Raw genomic sequence first — 19,141 nt, 5'->3', positions numbered from 1 at the left:
TAAAACAAGCCAAAATTTGTGAAAAAAAGTTTGTGTTACATACATATTTATTGTGACGTGTAGTAGTAGTAATTGTCAATTAGCATGACCCTTACCTAACCGTTACAAATTACCTATCACACTTTGCTTTTCTCTTCTTTTCTTATCAAAAAAACCCTCCCTAGCTATATATGACTTTTCAAAAGACAAAATTAGCTAATGAACGTTGATGATCAATTTACCAATAAGATCCATAGATCTCTCTAAAAGGTAGGGCCAGGGTGTGCAAATTTTCGTCAACAAAGGCTTGCTAATGAATATAAAACCTCGCAATTTCTCGTGAAGTAGAAGCGCCAGGAGCGTTTGCCTGTGACCGTCACAATTCTCATTCCCCACCACCTCTCAACCTTTCTCTCTCTAAAAACTCACTTTCTCTCTCTCTATAAAAACTCACATACCCACATAACAGTATGCATATTTTTCTTCATAGAGAAATGGGTCTTTGAGTTTTTAGAGAAAGCTTAAAGCTTTAGACATAGAGGAAGAAAGAAAATCAATGGGGTCCGAGGCAGACTGCGAAGCAAACTCCACACCTAAGCTCTCTCTTTTCTCATTCCCAAGCAACCCACCCGAGCCTGCAGGAACGTTAACACCACCACCCCGAATCCAAGCTTCGGTTCCATTCCAGTGGGAGGAAGCACCAGGCAAACCTAGGCCATGCACGAAAACAACAACCGAATCTAGTTCCAAACCCAAGTGTGCAAGATCCTTGGAACTGCCTCCGAGGTTGTTGTTGAGTGAGAGCAAAATGACCAAGACACCCTCCCCAACTACGGTGTTGGATGGACCTTATTTGGGTCGGTCTATCTCTTTCAGGTTTTCACTTAGGAGCCCAGAGGCTTTGGTGGGGAAGAAGTTGGCTAAAGACAAAGGAGGGTCTATGAGGTGGGGGAGTTTCAGGAAGACTAAGGAGGTTGTTGAGGGTATTTTCGACTTTTCATCATATCCGGTGGTGGATAGTGGTGGTGGTGATACAAAGATGAAGATCACAAGGGTTAAGAAAAGGTCTGGGAGCTTCTCGAATCTTTCTCACACAAAGCCACATTTTTTGGTAAGTTCATTCCAAACCTTACTGTGTCTCATGAATTAGAATTACACATTTCTATTGCATGTTTATTTACCATTTAAAGAAAAAAAAAAGTGTATGATTATGAGTTTCTGTGTCACAAAAAGTTAAAGTTATGATTTTTAATCAAGGATCAGGCCAAACTTTCCTTGTTGTTTTGTGTATCTGCAGGTTGTGTTACGATTTTAAGGTTTTATGCTTTCTTGTCATGTCATGAAGCTTTTTTTTCCCCCACTTTTCTGCATTTTTCTTTTCTTCTCTTTTTTACTTGGTACATGTGAATATAGTCTGACTAGTTTGTTGATTATAAAGTTTTTTTTTGATAATGTTGATTATAAAGTTTTGGAACTAAGGATTAATTGATTGTTGATGTTTACCTGTGAATATATACATTAATTGCTCTCATAGTGCATGCTATAACAAGTAACAGCATTCCATAACACGTTAAAGGGGTTTCAATTGCAACCAAGTGATAGCTTATGGTCTTCTCAAAAAAAAAAAGTGATAGCTTATGGCAATTTTGTAGAAAGCTTTCTCTATTTCTTTCTATTTTTTGCTTTTTATAGGCTAAATTTTTTCAATCATTTAAAACCAGAACAATGCTACATGTTCCAATCTGAACAAGGCCATCCAGAACACAATTGCATAATCATAATTTGGTGCAAATTCATGTGCTACGTTTTGTGTTTCTTGTTTTCAACATACACAAACAGATTGTTCATCATTTTCCTTCAAACTGATTTTCCAGCAAATTTCTGTGTTCTCATACCATTTTTAATGCGCATTAATAATTTAATATAGCTAAGGTAAACCTCTTTGGCTCCTCTAGAAAATGAAAAAACAAAGATCTTTAATGTATTAAAAAAATGTTAACAAAAGAAAAAGTTTCTTTAATGTATTAAAAAAATATTAACAAAAAAAAAGTTTTATCTCTAACGAGGTGGTTGACTAATTTCTCTAATCATTCATGTTCAATTATTTAATCGTACCTTATATATAATATAATTGCAGGCAAACATTTATGAAAGCCTAAAGCAAGCGGTCCCATGGAGACGTAGGCAAGAAAGACTAAGAAAGAGGGACTCTCACTCTGTGACTTTTTAGTTTTTACCACCCTCCTAGCTCCTCAATCATGCTGCCATAAATATATGGTCCTCTTAATTCTGTTTAGAAACCTTGTATATATAGCTCCAAAATAATTCAATAATATGTTTATATGTATATTCTACTTTAAGTGATGGAGCACCATTCTACAATAAAAACAAGTAATAATTGCTACCAAATTATTCTGAAAATCAGTGTAAAATTCATCAATAGCATATTTGGCTAAAAAAAAGGATTAATAGGATTCTCACTTCTCAGTTGTAATATACTAGAAGATCTAAGAAAATTGATTAGTGTAGAGATGTGTTTTTTTATATATATATTATTGTTATTTATAGTTCTCAATGCAAGAAAAATTAAAATGGATTTTGTTATAACAATTGAGGGAGAAAGATTTAAATATTACTATTTTAGAACCAAGATTCTCTCCTTTGAAATAGCACTAAGCTACTATAGTGTTAACAAACAAACAGTATTATTAGCCAAATTTGACTCTTAATTCTTATCCTTTATGTACCAATAGGCTACTGTGTTAGAATGAAAAGTGAAAACTAGTGGTATTGAGCATTGACTCCAATGGTAGAGATTAGATTGTTGATATTGGTGACATACATTGTATATAGGCAATTGACAAAGTCTACAACCGCGTCTGATTTTTAATAGCTAGATAGTATCAGAAAAGTAAGCAAGAAAAATAATGCCAAGGAGTTTTCCTTGACTGAGAATATTTGGAACTGAAAAGCACAGTCTATAGTCTTTAAGCAAATATCAACATCAACTTAATCCCACAATATAAGCCAGAAATATTTCTATGCTTTCAAAGCCTAAACTCTAAACAGACTAATTCAAAGTTTATCTTATCATTTCCCAATACGATTGCGAACTTGTATTGTCATTTCTGCTATTCTAGATAACAAACTATTAATTAGACCTCTCTCTCTCTATGTTTAAATGACTAGGTAGTCAAGCTTGGATAGCCATTCTTTTCTTCTTGTAGTTTGCTTTGAAGCAAGCCTGCCTCAGCCTCTTAATTTCCTCAGTCAGCTCCGTATCCGGCAGTATCTCTAGAAGTCTCTTCTGATCCTCCAAGATGTCTGCCTCCCGTTTGAAACCTAAATCCTAAAATACATATAACAAACAATTTTAGACATTGACTGTTGAGTCATGAATATGAAAGATTGAAAATAAAAACATCAAACAGGAATTATCTGTCAATTCTTCTATGTACCTCAACCACCAGAAGTTCTAACTCCAATCTTTTGTTCTGAAAATATTAAAGGCAAATTTTTAACTTTTTTTTCTAGTCAAGTATATCATTCATCCAAATAAAAAATTCAAACTACGAAGAATACAATTTTTACATGCCTTTTTACCTTAGGAAATAGAATACCAATTGAACATTAATGTGAAAAATCTTGACAGTAAATTTTTTTTACAGTAGACGAAGTTGACATTTCGTAGCCAAACAACCACAAATTCCAAATTGTCAATGCATGACATTCAAAGATTATGAAAGCTTTGGCAGTGACCAGAACATTCCTCACTAAAATATGCATGTTGAACACAATAAACAATGTGTTATAAACTTATAATCCAATCACAATCAAACAACAAAACAATATTTTCTTTAGCCTTGAACTTGATCAATATGGTCAGTACCCTTTGAGGCATATCCGTAAACAAACACAGAGCAGAACAGAAGGTTGCAAAAACCCTTATGGAAAGGCTTATTCTGTCAACTTTGGAGACTCATAATGATGACAATTGTATATATAGTAACCCATACATATTGGACCTATCTGGACCCAAAAATTGACATGCATGCACGTACCTGAACATTCTTGATGAGGGAATTCAAGCTCTTGATCTTCCTATGTGGCCACCTCATGATGTTTAGCTGCCTGCACCTTTTCTTCAACACTGTCAAACCCACATTCATTTCTTTTGCTGCTTTGGTGATTGGGACATCAAAGTGTTTCTGTATCTCATCCAACTCCAATAAAGTAGTTCTCTTTCTCCTACTACTTGTCCCTTTTTCCTCTTCACTCTTGCCAGAACTTGCGTACTCACTCTGACTTATCACTGAAGACTCACTTCCAGAAGGAGCAAATTCTGTAATGGGGTTAACAGGACTTTGGTCGAGTACCACATGATCTATGTCAAAATGGGATGCAAAGTCTTGTACTTGTTCCATTGAGAAAAAGTCATAAGGGAAATCTTCAAAGTCTTGGAACTCAGTGAAAGGAAGTTGCTTTGTGTAGCTATATGATAATGGAAACGAGTCAGATAACTCGTCAAAGTAGCTGTCTAGTGCGGGAAGTTCGAAGTTTCTGCAGAAAAAACACACACACACACACACAAAATAGAAAACTTGCATAGTGAGTACATAATAAGCAAACCGAACAGTACAAAATTTAGTATATATATCTTACTTTTTAGAATGTTCTTCCTGGTATACCCAGTCAAACTCATGTGGGTTCTCAATCTTTATGGGAATGTCATTTTGGATAGAACCCATTTGAGAGAGAGAGTGTGTGTGTGTTGGAGAGGGAATGAATGGAAAACACAAAGGTATAAATTGAGAATGAGATGGATTGAAGTTCGTGCACACACCTTGGGGGGTTACATTCTCGGTGGAATCTAGTAAATGTGATATTTAATAGTGAACGATTACCAATCAAGAAGAGGGGTATGTATCATTCGTGCTCAATTAATGCTTTACTATCTCTTTATATATTCATTCTCAAAAAAAAAAATCTCTTTATATATTGATTTCACACGCATGTACATTACATTCACCTGGTAAATTGTACATTACATTCACATGGTAAATTATACCATATGCATGTATACATGTTCCAAAAAATAAAAATAAAAACTTATGATATGATCTAAGACTTTTCAAAAGTGACCAATTTGGTCTCTAAATCCAATTTAGTTCTAAACTGTTACTCATTTTTCTCCTCTTTCTCACAATGATTAAGGACTAAGTTTATCGATTTGAAAGTCTTAAATTTAGTTGGCATTAACCCAAATATCAAGGATATTAAACTGTATTTTACCTAATTTTTATTATTATGGGAAAACCAAAATTGAATGTGAAATATGCTAATAAGCAAAAAAAAAAAAAAAGAAGTCTAATAATTAGTATAATGGTGGCAAACTTCTTTATTCACACACACAAGAGACATGACAACTTAGTGCTACTTTAAGTCTTTTTTTTTTTCTTTTTTTCTTTTTTTCATTTTTTCATTTTTCCTTGCATGCATATCACATAATTTTCTTAGAAATTAAAACCCCACCTTTATTAGAACATTGCATGTCCAAAAAAATCAGTATGAAGTTGGGATCTCTTAATTTCAAGTCCATTTTACCATTTAGATTATATAACACATCATTTAATTTATATTTTAAATAGTTTGGTACTAGATATGTTATTAGATTTATAATATCTCATTTTAATCATAAATAAATTTATATCAAATAAAGACTATCATTTTCCAAATTATTCACCATATTTTAAGGGAACTTAATTCATTATTGTGGAAATAAGTTGAGATATCAATAATGAAACTTAAGATATAATTGGAGGTGCCACTAAACCAAATGGCTAGGGTTGTCTATGGGTCGATCCGACTCGGGTTTAGTAGCAAAACTAACAACATGACTTTAAAATTGTGGGTCTAAAGATTGCAAACCTGCTGCTATCCATGACTGCATGAGTTTCTAACTGCCACAAAACGAAAATCTGGCTATCAGATCTGGTCGGAATCGTTGACGCTTGAGCTTTTGTGGCGCTAGCCAAATCTCGTGTAGATATTGCTGGATCTAGCATAGATCCCGTCAGATCGAGCGTATATCTTGCCATATATGGTAGAGATCTAGCCAATTTTGGCTAAGATCTGATCGAGATCTTATTGAATTTCTCAGAAAAAGTTTGATTACCTTGTGGCGGCACACAACGAAGCACCAATGAAGAATGCTGAAACTTGCAACATTGGACAGAGGAATAACACTATATATGGACACACTCATTCACACACCCTTCTTATGTGTTAACTCATGATTAGTGCATAAGCTGACACAATATGTTCAAGTATCAATGGTGGACCTACGTGAATGTGCTAAAATCCAATCACAATTTAACACATACGTAAGATATGGATTGTATGTGGGAATATACGTATTGGTTGGCGTATTGGAGTCGAAGTCGTTGGTGCTTTAGACAAGAAACCAGTCACTTGAACCGATATCGACGATTGACAATGGGGAATTGTTGTTGACTGACTTAGCATTCAGATTGAACAGTTTTATGTTTACGTGACTTGTTTAGGTGACTTTCGGGTCAGAAGGATCCTTCGGGTCCGGGTTATGCTTGGATAGTCCTAGCCATTAGTATAAAAATTTATTCAAATTAAAAATTAAAATTTTATCTTGTTTGCACTTAGCCGTATGCATCAACATTGGCACATACATGCATGCCAAATTAAGATGTCTATAATGAGAGGAGGTTACAGCACAATTACAGAGGTTGAGAGCATAAATTCGCATTAAAATGAATTAATTATCATACTAATACAGATGAGTTCACTTACCCTCTTCATCATTTTTATCTTAATTCCGATTTAGGGGTTTTTTGAGTATTAGTATGTATTTAATTAATGGGTTGAGCCGTCATAACCGCCATTGGCGGCCCATTTATGCATCGCTATACATATACTTTCCCCTACTATTCTTACCTGCACATTCTGAATTGTGATGGCGACTACTAAAACGGTAGAATAGAATGTTTTGGCTTTGTTTGTTTATACATTTATGGACTTTATTACTTGCATATGTAGGATTGTAACTTATAATTGGATCTAATAAATCTATCTTGATGTACATTTAAGGAGGCCTTAGTGAATATTGATGGTTCAAATGGTCACGATGTCAAGATTGTCGAGAGTTACCAAAAGCCTTGTAACTTAACTAGTCAGAATTGCTTGGTATTTCTAAAGGAGATATTTAAAGTTCAAATTTCTCACCCAAAAATAATGACAAGATTTTTAAAATTCAGTAATATTACTTGATATTTTTTATGAGTAGAACCATATTTTGAATCGGCCTCCACCACTGGTAAAAATTATTTAAAAAAAAAAAAAAATTCATAGTGGTTATCATATTCTACTTAATTTTTTATGCTTGATAGTTGATATATTTGATCCACACCTGGATTAAGAGAGGAAGTTATTGTAAACATGGGACTTGCATATATGCATTGAGGTCGAGATTGAAATCAATACTAGAATTTGGCCCCCAATTATGGTGATTTTGTGTTAGACCTTTTAGCAAATGATGGATAAACCTTTCACCCCCAACACTCTGGCTTCTAATAAGAAGAAGAATCCGAAATCTCCAATTTTGTTTGAGATATGTAATTGCCTAATTAGCCTTAATACATTTTAGGCCATAACAATGACTATAATGAATTAGGCATGCACTGCAATCACAATAGACAATATGAATTGTTTCAAAAGATGAAATTCCATTCCATTCTATCAGAAGCCTTTTTAGAAATCTACCTTAAAAAGGCTTAAAAGCCCACATAGCCTTTCTTCTATCTTTGTGTTCCTAAAGTTGTGTATGACTTTCTTAATAACCACAACATTCTCAATAATTCACCTATTTTGGCACAAAAGCAACATGGGCTATACGATCTATAATCTTATAAAGAAGTGGCCTCAATCAATGGACTGATAACCAAAAAGAAAAAGGATTGTTTCAATTTGATGGGTTTGGGCTTCTATGAGCCATGTGATCCCTTCTTGTGGGCTTTGCCTTATTTGGCCCATATAAACACTGGATCCAAGTAATCAAAGATATAGCCGAAGTCCTTATAAAGTTGAAGATCTACCAGGCCCGGTGAAAGGCAAGCTACTAAGCTAGCTAGCTATGGGGAAAGAGAGACTCAACTGAGTCAACTCGGCTAGGCTAGTCTAGTCTGCAGCACAAGGGACAAGGGACAAGGGACAAGGGGATGAGTCCGCACGAGATAAGAATGAAGAATCATCATTCCTACTTCCTATTCTTCTTCTACGGGACCCATATGATTCCCACCAATCACGCCATTGATTAGTACTTTATTATAAAAACTTTAAAAACTAAATTAATGTTGTCACTCTGCAAATCATGGATTCAAAAAAAGTCCATACATTCAACCTAATAAAACCAATGTTTCTTTCCTTTTCTTTTAGTTGGACCCACGAACTAAGATTATTATTTGTTATTATAGTATTTATTTATTGGTAAGACAAAATTAGATTGTTTTGGGAAAGGAAAAGTAATCATAGGAGTCTATCAACTTGATTTTAAAGATTAAAAAACTAATAAAAAGTCTATCCCATTCTCCTTGTTTGCTTGTGGGGGTTCATAAATCATTGGGGGAAAAAATCTTATAAATGTATACATTTGACAAATTATCTTATATTTTTAGTTGTGTAATTCAAATCTCACACTTTCAAAGTATACAACTAATTTTCAATTTTCTCTAGAAGAAAGTATACCACTAATTAAATTCAAAAATAGAGTTAGATTTATCATTTGATGAGGAAATTACTAAATAATTTCAAAGATTTTGTACTCCTAGAGTGCTAAATAATATTTCACACCTATATTAGTGTAATAATCAAAAACCTCTAGCCCATTTTGCACACACAATAACAACACTAATTTTTGTTTAAGACAATGATGGGATTGTTTTTGTTAAACTTTGAGAGAGAGAGAGAGAGAGAGAGAGGTATTGATAAAGTTTTTCCCTTCTCTTTAGTGTGTGTTTGGTTCCGCGTTGCGTTTTCTGAAGCTGCGTTTTTGTTTTTTTTTTTTTTTCACACGTTTTGTTTTGAGTAATGCGGTTACTGTTCATTGAACAGTAACCGCAAATGTTGACTTTTCACATGAACAGTGTATATATGCACTATTCACGGACCCACAAATTACACTTTTTAACAACTTTTTCATTAAAAATGGGTCCCACGGTACTATTCACACATTTAAAAATTATTTTGCTACAGTGTTTTCAGTTTTCAGTTTTCAATTTCAGCAAAATAAGTTCTATCCAAACACACCCTTAACGTGAGGAAATAGAAGGTTAAAGTAGTACACTTTTTATGTACTGGTTTTTTATTTTTCACACAGAATCCAACAAAGTGAAACAGAGGTTTTGATAAATAAAAATGTTAAGGTTAAATTGACATAATTAAAAGTAATTTGTTTTTTTCCCCTCCTAAATCCTCATGAGATTAGGCCCATGGAAATAGTTTGAAGCATTGATGGATCGTCATGAATTGACATGTACACCTTTTCAGGCAAAAACATGTTGAGTATGGAAGAGAAGAGTGCATGTGGGTTATGATTGCTGACAGCGTCCTGTGGAGACTTCGAATTTCAAATGATGGAGTCTGCTGCTGCTTTCTGCTGAGTATTGCACTGACTGACCAAGCACTACTGATGAGTGACTCCAAAGCTCACGTTTTTTCACAAAACCTTCGTTGTCTCTAAAATCTTCATCTCTTTTACGTGGAGCTCACTCTCTGATTTATTTATTTTTTTAGTATTAATTTGATTCCAACAATTCTGATTTGTGTAAGAAAAGTTTATACAGAACACATCAAGCAATATATGAAAATAAAGCATTTTGAAAGCTTAAAAGTGTATTTTTAAAACTCAAAACTTTATTTCATAACAGCAACTTTTCATAACTTTTTTATAAATACTTATTTAGGGTGTGTTTGTTTTGGGTGAAAATCATTTTTGGAAAAACATTTCCAGAAATACGGGTGTTTGGTTGGTCCGGAAAATAGAATTTTCCGAAAATCAATTTCAATTGACCGAAAAAAATAGGCTTTGACCACGGAAATGAATTTCCGTTCCTATTTTCACTTCAAATGAATTCCGGACCGAGAGAGAGAGAGGCCCCCGAGCTCCAGTCCAATTCGACGATCGCCGGCGAACCCCGAGCTCCAGTCCGAGCCGATCGCACGCACCAGTTGATCTCGCAAGGCCGTTCGACTTCGCCGACGAACCCAGATAGAGATCGAACTCAGAGCCCAGATCGCAACCCAGAGCCCACTTCGCCGGCGAACCCAGAGAGAGATCGAACCTAGAGCCTAGATCGCAACCCAGAGCCCACTTCGCTGTTCGACTTCGCCGACGAACCTAGAGCCCTTTGACTTCGCACCCTTCGACTTCGCCGTTCGACTTCGACTTCGAATCGCAATTGAGAAATGGTTGGGTTTTGATGATTTTTTTTTTTGGTTGGGTTTTGTTTCGGTGTTTATCAATTGAGAAATGGGATTATATATTCGTTTGGCAACCGAGAAAATGTGAGAAAATGTGAGCAACAAGTAGAAAATGTGTTTTCTATGATATTTTCAAGAATACAACCAAACACTAGAAAATATTTTTCGAAATTTTTTTTGAAATGCAACCAAACACATGAAAACATTTTCCGGAAATGCTTTTACACGAACCAAACACAGCCTTAAATTCAAAATACCGTTTTGCATCAGCTTATACAAACCTAAATTTAGAGGGGTTTGTTCTAACCTATTGTCCACCATTTTGAAAGCTTTTTGACAGAGGATTGTTCAAAATGTGAAACTTAAGGGCCTTCTCTGTTTAGTCTTTTTTCTAAATTATTCCCTTGGTATTTGGAAGTTTTTAAAATAATGGAGTAAATAGATAGATCATAAAATAACTGAGTGAAATGGATTGTTGTGTATTTTCTTTGATATGATTTTTAAGAGTATATGATATATTTTGATATTTTCTTTAATGTGTTTGGAAATTTATAAAATAGGGAATGAAAAGAAAATAACAAATTTATATCTTTCACCTTTTGAATATCAAAATTGTTGTTCTTCTATAAAAAGTCAAATTCTTACATATTACTCAACCGTCCACTAGCTTTTCATTCAATTTGGATATATTAAGCATGTCGTCAACATTCATCATAAACCAATATTGAACTTTTCATGAGATTAATTGTTACATTATTTATAACTTTCTTCTCCATCAAATATTATCGTATCGGAGCAAGCTGCCTTTCTATAACTTATCCTTTCCTGTTTATAAAATCCTATATGTAAATCATTAAAAAAAAAAATTCTTGTTCATAAACAAATAAAGCAAATTCATAATTGTCTTTCATTTCAATACATGACTTTTTATTTTATTTCTTTATTTTTGAGTAAAATACTATTTTGGTCCTTAAACTTTACCAAACGTTTGTTTTTCATCCCTAAATTTTAAGAAGTTTATTTTTCGTCCCTAAACTATTTAAAAGTTCATATTTCGTCCCTAAACTATTGAAAATGTTTTATTTATGTCCTTAAACTTTACTAAAAGTTTATTTTTCATCCCTAAACTATTGAAAAAATTCTTTTTTCATTCTTATTTTTATCTTTAGACTATTTAAAAAAACTTTTTACAGAGTTTATGAATAAAAAATAAACTTTTAGTAAAGTTTAGGGACCAAAATAGTATTTTACATTTTATTTTTTTATAAAAGATTTCAAGGCATGCCTTATATCCAAGTGCTTTTTTTTTTTTTTTTTTTTTTGGAGTTTACTCCAATAAAAAGAGCCATCCCTATCCCTTCACATCAATCTCACCAATCCCTTATCTATTGATTCTATCCTCACTCCATCACAACGGGAGAGCAAGTCAAAATAGAAAGATTTATATTAAATTTGGGCATAATTAATCATGCTCTAATTGATGACTTCCATCACATTAATGTGACACTCTATAGTTGAAAAAACATACACTTTTGGCTAGGAAAATAATAAATTGAATTCTCTAGCTCCACGAAATGCTGAACTGATGGTCTCTTCTACTTGTCTACTTCAACAACCATAAGCTCGTGGCTCTCATTAAAGGACTCAAAAGTTGTTGTTGAATTAGAGTGTTGACATTAATGGTGATTAGAGAGCTAGCGTTGGCTTTAGGAACGGAAAAAAAAGGCAAATGATAAAAACTACTATCATCTTGTATCCATTTCTTTTCCTTTTTTTAACTAAGTTTCTCTCCCTTCCATTTATATATATATATATATATATATATATATATATATATTTCCCCCTCTACTTCCAAGTGCTTTTCTTTTCAATTTTCTCAAAATGGGATTTGTTTTTCTAAGAATCTTACATGAACACACAAAACAAAACAAAATTTGCATTTTTACATTTTTTTATATAAAAAAAAAATAAAATACACAAACCTCTATTAAGGTATGTCGGGGCAGTTTTTTGCGCGTAGCCATGTGTCTTTTGCTAGAGGTGTGACTTTACTAGACCCGAATTTGTTTTGGAGAGTCCAATCCGGAACTCGACATTTGGCCGCATAGACTATTGACTTCTGGTGCATTTTAAGCCTACAAAATAGATAAGGCCCAAAGTCTCAGAATTATGATAATAGTTGAAATATATAAATAATATGCTTAGCATGATAACTTTGATTAAATTGTGAGTTGATACGTTATTATTATGTTTATTAAGTGATTTCCAATATTAGAAAGTATTTAATTAAGTTTCATATATCCGATAATGGAATGAGTCCAATAGTTGATATCCAGCTGCAGTTCATCGTTCATGTTCAACATAATAAGGTATGTCCAACAATGGTCCATATCCAAATAATATATGTCCAATGGTAGTTCATTTCCAAAAAATATGTGTCTAGTGGTGGTTCATGTCCAAATAAAATATGTGTAATGGTGGTTCATGTCCAAATAATATATGTTCATTAATGAAGTATTAGTGAGATTGTGTTTATTAAATAGTGAGATAATATTAAAGTAACTTGTATCCAGCAGTACAATAACAATGAATTAACATGTACTTAATAATGTAATCTTGAAGATAGAGAGATTTTGAATTATATTGAATGTTTCTAACTCCAGTTGTACAGCATCATTTTGTTCTTTATATGATTTGTGGCTCTAGCCGTATAGCGTTAGTGAGCTGATAACATTCTAACAGCAGAATGATATAAGTACAACAATACAATGATAATAAATTAAAATATACTCAATAGTATAATTTTGGAGATAAAAATATAATGACTTATTTTCATAGTTTGTAGCTCCAACTATATAATAGAAGTGGACATAATATCTCATCATCATGATGAAGTGAGTCCAATGGTACGGTATGATATTATGAGTCATTTCATGGTGGCTTCATGATTGAAAGGGAAAAGTGGGTGCAACTGGAAGGAAAGAGAACATGTCCAGCAGTATGCATCGGTTGGTTAAGTTTGTCCCCTTAATCATGCACTTAAAATGATTTTTCCCATGTAATGCTCTTTTAGTTTTTAGTCAAGTATGATTGATATTGTCTTCCATAAAAAGGGCTTTTAATTTTATAAGTTTGTGCCTTTCATAAGAAAAGCTTTAAGTATTAGAAATGTATGTCTTCAATGAAAATGACTTTAATATGAAGTTTGTTGATGACCATTTTGGAAGTTCAAGTGGAAAGGAGAAGCCCAGCAACGTGGACAGAAAAGAGTTGATAAATGGATAGAAAACCCATTAAACTCAAGTGGCAGGAATAATGGATCACAGGCCCATGAGATAAACAAATGGGCCTGGAGGGGGTAAATGGGCTTAAAGGAACCCGAAAAGAGAGAAAAAAGCAAACCATAGGCAATATATGATGTGGAAAAGTGAGAATGAACCACGACAGGTCCAAAGTAATGAAAGTAAAGAAAGTAAAGAAAGTAAGGGGTTGATGGCAAGCCCATGAGCCCCAAGGATGAGGGATAATGTAATTAGGTTGGGGAAGCCCAAAGAACTCAGTAAAAGCTCATGGGAATGCAAAGTTAAAAAAAGGGCCAAGGAAACCCAAGGAAAGCAAATGGGCCAAGGACACAAGAGAAAACAAATGGGACACAAGAGCCCACCAATGATGTAATAAAAGAACCAATGGCTGTACTGGGCCATTGGGAGAAGAATAAATGGCAGGCCTAAAGAGGTCCAGCAGGATTGAGGCAAACAACTTCACAGCATGAATGATAAAGTGGTATGGTAGGAGATGGTAGCAGAAAAAAGGCTGGCCCACCGTCAAGCAAGGCCCAGCCCTTGAGTGGGGCAAGCCATAAAAGAAAGGGAAACCAGAAAATAGTCAAAAACGGACAACAGACTGTGCAAGCTAACCACGGCAAACGCATGAGCAGTGGGCAGATTTTGGACATACATGGAAGAGGGGCATGTGCAAGGCCCATACCTCACCAATCTGTACCCAGCCAATACAGGACACAGTGAGGTTATGGGTCAGAGGTAAGAGGGTATGGTTTGGCGATGAAGAGAGGGGAAAAACCTATTCTGAAGTTCCTGCTCGAGTTTTTTTGGGGAAAATGTCTTGTTGGGATGACATACTACCTAAAAGAAGTAAAACTGAGTTGAAACCACTAGATGCATGCCATGAGGAATAGGGAGAGAATGCACCCACACCATAGCAAGGAAGGGTGCCACGACAGACAAATAAACAAAATAGTTTTCTTTTGTCTGGTGATGGGTAGTGGCATACAAACAGACCAGTGGTGATTGGCAAATACACCCAGACCAGACAAAGGTGGTTAAGAGATAAAATAGTAAAACCTAGTCACGGCAGGTACTATAAAAAGAGACCTTTGCCTTGTACAGGGGACGACACCACCACCACGATATAGGAACTTGAAAAACGGAAATATAAAACAAGTATTGAGAAAAAGGAATAAGAAAGGAGAATATTAGAAGAGAAGGAAATAAAAAGATAGAGAGTTAGAGCGATAGGCATGCACCAATAAGTTGATTCCCTCTTTCCCTCTCAAAGTCCTGCTCTCTGCTAGAAACAAAGAATTCTCTTATACACCAGCCATTCAGGTCCGTTTCCCTAAAGTGATTAATTTCCACGACAAGATTTCCTTGGGAGATTATTCATGTTGAGAAGAGACGTTCTTCCCTCTCTGGTTTTGGTCCTGCGGATCAGATTTGATCTAATTTCTTTTTTCTTTTAATTAACCTATATACTATCCACTTATTCCCCTTACTTTTCTTTATAAAAGTAATTGTTGTTAAACTGTGATTATTTTTTCTTGATTAGGGATTATCTATTTACTTTAATTAAGAAATCAAAGTACTTTCTTTTGTCTTATTATTATCATATCTATCTACCATGATTCATCTAAAATAGCTCTACTTGCTGTAAGCGCGCTCCTGGCGAACGAGGCATAGTTTGTACACAAGCCGGATCAAATTAAGTTACAGCTGGACTGATCTCAATTCCCTTACTCATAATATTTGGGCCCAGTACCGCAGAAGGCAGCCTAGCCCGATATAACCAAAAAGACCCACTACAAAGTCTTTGTGCCTTTTAAGAGAAATACCTTAGTATTGATGTTCAAATGTCTTTCATGAGAAGGGTTTTTGTAATATGTTCTTGGAAGAGTGTTTGGCATCTTTTAAGATGTATGGAGATTGTAAGAAATATATATATATATATATATTTATTTATTTATTTATGTTGTGTGAGATATGGTGTTTGTAAGGCAGATTATAAATATATATGGGAAATATGTATAGATAGTTTGTGAGGAATGTATTTGTGAAATATATGGAAGTATGAGATAGATGATATAAAAGTTAAATATAGTAAATACATGAGCTTATAGTTACTGCTGGAGTGGTTTTTTGTGTTATATCATGGGTTATGTTGCTTTTTAAGAAGAGAGGTATTGTAAGAAAAATAGAGAAAGAGATGGAGATGTGTTTTTGTTCAACAAAATGATGCAGTTTCAGAATATTAAAATGTGGGAGAGATGGGTAGTAGTGTGTGTAATAGGGATTATCTAAGTAGAAGGATTTTGTAAGAGAGATGAAGAAAGATATGGAGATGTTTAGAGATATGGCAACAAAATGAATGTAGTTTCAAAATCAGGGGTGAGATAGGGATGGATAGTAGTTCAATTAGTGTGTAGCTTAGTCCTCTTTATATAGAGCCAAGTATGTAACTAAATTAGAATTAATTGAAGAAAAATTTAACAAACAAGAAAAAGTTTTTGACAAAGTAAGTAGTTTCATTAGTGGATTTTTGTTTTTTAGCCAAAAAAAGAAAGTTTGAGACTTTAATACTACTGGAGTTGCTATTACAGCTGTCAGTCATAGCTGTAATTGTTGGATGATGTCATCTGAATGACATCTTTTGCTGGAGGATTAAATTCATGGTTTGGCTAAAAATGGTAAGATAACCTTTATAGGACCTTCCTATTTCTGGTACTGCAACTGAAAGCTAAGGATCTTAGCTTAAAATGGTAGGATTTTCTTTTATAGGATTCTTACTTCTTTGGGTATGACAGTAAGCTGCTGGGATTGGGCATTAATGGGCAAGTGATGTCATTTTAGAACATGTGTCAACTACCTAAGTTGCTAATGGAGCTATCGTAGTTGTTGCTGGAGCTATTGCAGTTTCTGCTGGAGCTGTTGCAGCTTCTGTTGGAGTTGTTGCAGCTTCTGTTGTGTTGCTAGTATTTTTGGCTAAGTTTCCTCTTTTGGAAAATTATATGTTTAGTCCATATATAATTTTGGTAAGTAATAAACTAGTTGGTTGATATTTGATGAAGTTTTAGAGATGTAATTATAGTTTTTTTGTATTTTAACCAAATCTTGAAGAGTAAGGAGAACATTTAATGCTAGATATGAAATATTAATATATATTTAGCCATGTGCTTGAGATTGATTTAAATGGAAAAAATAATATAATTTATATGAAATACTATAATTACATTTTTAAACTTATATTATATGATGAACATTAATTTTTATGTAAAAAGCATGGAGAGTTTGACCATTTTAAATGTTCTGTGATATGAAAGGCTTACCAAATGTTGCCTATTGCACACTGAATCGTCAGAGTTCAGGGAGTTGGAGAAGACATGTCAAGCAACACACTTTCATTTATCAACTTTGAACCACTGGAGTTTTTCTGAACATACTTCTTGGCCCTCCAAACCACGAATCCCAAAATCCTCCCGTTGAGACTCATGAGCCAAAAATGAGATGTTGTGCCATGAGCTCAAACTATGGGCTTTAATGATATTATATCACCATGAGTTTTGGACCATGGGCTTTGGCATTATAGTCTTGACGTGGTGCGGGTCACCAATGAAATGAAGTCATGTGGTGTGAAAATTTTTTCCTCAACAAGGTATAAGAAAATAATAATGACCCCTAAATTTTAGTAAAAATGACAATCGCACCATTGTGCTTATGACGAGTACAACAAATATAATGAATTCCACGTTACATAATATCCCAATTTCCCTTATATGACCTTATTAATGTGAACCAACATGCCCTTTTTTTTTTTTTTTTTTTTTTTTTTTTTTTGAGGGGGAACATGCTCTTTGTTAAGAACATAAAATGTTATTTTTATGTGACAAACTAACTATAGCAGTTGTCATTTGACTCATGCTTATTGTGCCCACTACCTTTTAAATAATTCATTCGCTTTTCTTTCTCCTGCACCCATGAGGGAGGGATGGATTGATTGATCATAAAACAAATTGGTGAGTTGTTGCTTTATGAATCACAAATAATTCATTCGCTTTGCTTTTTCCTGCACCCATGACGGAGGCATGGATTGATTGATCATAAAACAAATTGGTGAGTTGTTGCTTTATGAATCAAAGCTATCGCCCATGTCAAGAGTTTCACTAAGAACAAGCTAAAAGAAAGAGTGTTTAAGTAATAATATTATTAATATGCCCTTGCTTAATTGATAAATCTTTTGTTTTGCCTATTGGTTAATTTATTAACACAAAAATTAGGAATATGAGTCCTCAAAAATAAGGTGATTTAATGGCTAAATAAGGTTTTAATGGTATATGTTATGTTTATGGTAAAACTTAAGGGGAAGGCAGTCATTTTTTCCCTGTACTTTGAAGGTTATTATTGTCTTTTTATACCTTGAGGAATGTTGGTTTAAATTTGAATCCTGAATATTGGCGTTCAAAAATTAAAAAGTGAAATCTAAATGTTTAATATTCAAATTTGCTTTGGAATAAATAAACCATCCAGAATCATTTCGGAGAAAAAAAAAAAAATTAGAATCTAGATATTGAAGAGTGGGATTTTATGTAATTCAATTCTCCATCATTCAAATTCTTCACATTCATAATTTGTCTCATTCAAAGTTCAAACCTCAAAAATGAATTACCACTATAATATCATATAAATGAAAAATTAGTCCTCATATTACTGCAAATTTTTAATGGGGAAGCTCCCAGCTCCAATTTTTCGTTGGAGATGTGATGGACGAGTTGTGATGCATGATTTAATAGCAAGATTGGGTTTTGAGTTCAAAACCAACTCAAGGGGAGGGTTGTCATTTAAAAAAAAAAAAATTTATTATTGTTTCTTTATATCTTGAGAAATGTTGGTTTAAATTCTTAAAGAGAATATTGATCTTCAACATCTAGCTTCAAAAAAAAAAAAAAAGTGGAATTCAAATGTTCAATATATGAATTTGCCTTGGAATAATAAATATAATTAAATGCATATGTCACATTTTGATTCGTTTTCAAGAGTGAAAAGACTTAGGCTCGTTTAGTAATATTGTTTTAGTAATGTTGTTTAAATGTTGTGAAAATACGTGTTATGTTGTTTAAACAACACTACCAAACATCTGAATTTGCTTTTTGAAAAATATATTATACAAATTTTTTAATTCAACATTCAAAATGTTGACATTAATAATTAATATCCATTAAACCCAAAAACATAATTTATATAACTATTTTACCAAATATTTGCCAAGTACCTCTAGAATGACAATAATGGAATAAAAAAAAAAATTGTCTTCATATCAATGTAACTTTTAATGGGGAAGAAGGTTCCCAACAACTCAAATAATA

The 19,141-nt window shown here is 33.6% G+C and overlaps 2 protein-coding genes across 3 annotated transcripts; one reads left to right on the top strand and one right to left on the bottom strand.

The window, feature by feature from the left end:
* Positions 1–256: 256 nt before the first annotated feature.
* Positions 257–2,388, top strand: LOC115959113 (uncharacterized protein At4g00950). Its single transcript, XM_031077414.1, has 2 exons — positions 257–1,090; positions 2,117–2,388. The coding sequence occupies exons 1-2, from the start codon at positions 536–538 to the stop codon at positions 2,207–2,209; spliced, it is 648 nt and encodes a 215-aa protein (XP_030933274.1). The 5' UTR covers positions 257–535; the 3' UTR covers positions 2,210–2,388.
* A 470-nt stretch (positions 2,389–2,858) lies between these two features.
* On the bottom strand, positions 2,859–17,214 carry LOC115959260 (protein RKD4). Of its 2 annotated transcripts, XM_031077600.1 has the most exons (5): positions 17,108–17,214; positions 12,471–12,623; positions 4,041–4,539; positions 3,438–3,473; positions 2,859–3,328 (listed from the first exon to the last, which is right to left on the bottom strand). In XM_031077600.1, the coding sequence occupies exons 3-5, from the start codon at positions 4,401–4,403 to the stop codon at positions 3,173–3,175; spliced, it is 555 nt and encodes a 184-aa protein (XP_030933460.1). In that variant the 5' UTR covers positions 4,404–4,539; positions 12,471–12,623; positions 17,108–17,214; the 3' UTR covers positions 2,859–3,172. The 2 variants fall into 2 exon arrangements, with proteins under 2 accessions (XP_030933460.1, XP_030933461.1); XM_031077601.1 differs by lacking the exon at positions 3,438–3,473.
* Between the last annotated feature and the right edge of the window lie 1,927 nt (positions 17,215–19,141).

The sequence above is a fragment of the Quercus lobata genome, chromosome 9 (assembly GCF_001633185.2).
Source record: "Quercus lobata isolate SW786 chromosome 9, ValleyOak3.0 Primary Assembly, whole genome shotgun sequence".
NCBI lineage: Eukaryota > Viridiplantae > Streptophyta > Magnoliopsida > Fagales > Fagaceae > Quercus > Quercus lobata.
Note: the sequence above shows the minus strand (reverse complement) of the source record. Positions and strands in the feature narration are given on the sequence as shown.

Excerpts from the sequence above, each read along its gene's own strand:
- LOC115959113 (XM_031077414.1), top strand. The coding sequence starts at position 536 with ATGGGGTCCGAGGCAGACTGCGAAGCAAACTCCACACCTAAGCTCTCT. Across the intron at positions 1,091-2,116 it reads ACACAAAGCCACATTTTTTG|GCAAACATTTATGAAAGCCT; the intron begins GTAAGTTCATTC and ends ATATAATTGCAG.
- LOC115959260 (XM_031077600.1), bottom strand. The coding sequence starts at position 4,403 with ATGGAACAAGTACAAGACTTTGCATCCCATTTTGACATAGATCATGTG. Across the intron at positions 3,474-4,040 it reads CCCTCATCAAGAATGTTCAG|AACAAAAGATTGGAGTTAGA; the intron begins GTACGTGCATGC and ends TAATATTTTCAG. Across the intron at positions 3,329-3,437 it reads TAGAACTTCTGGTGGTTGAG|GATTTAGGTTTCAAACGGGA; the intron begins GTACATAGAAGA and ends TATGTATTTTAG.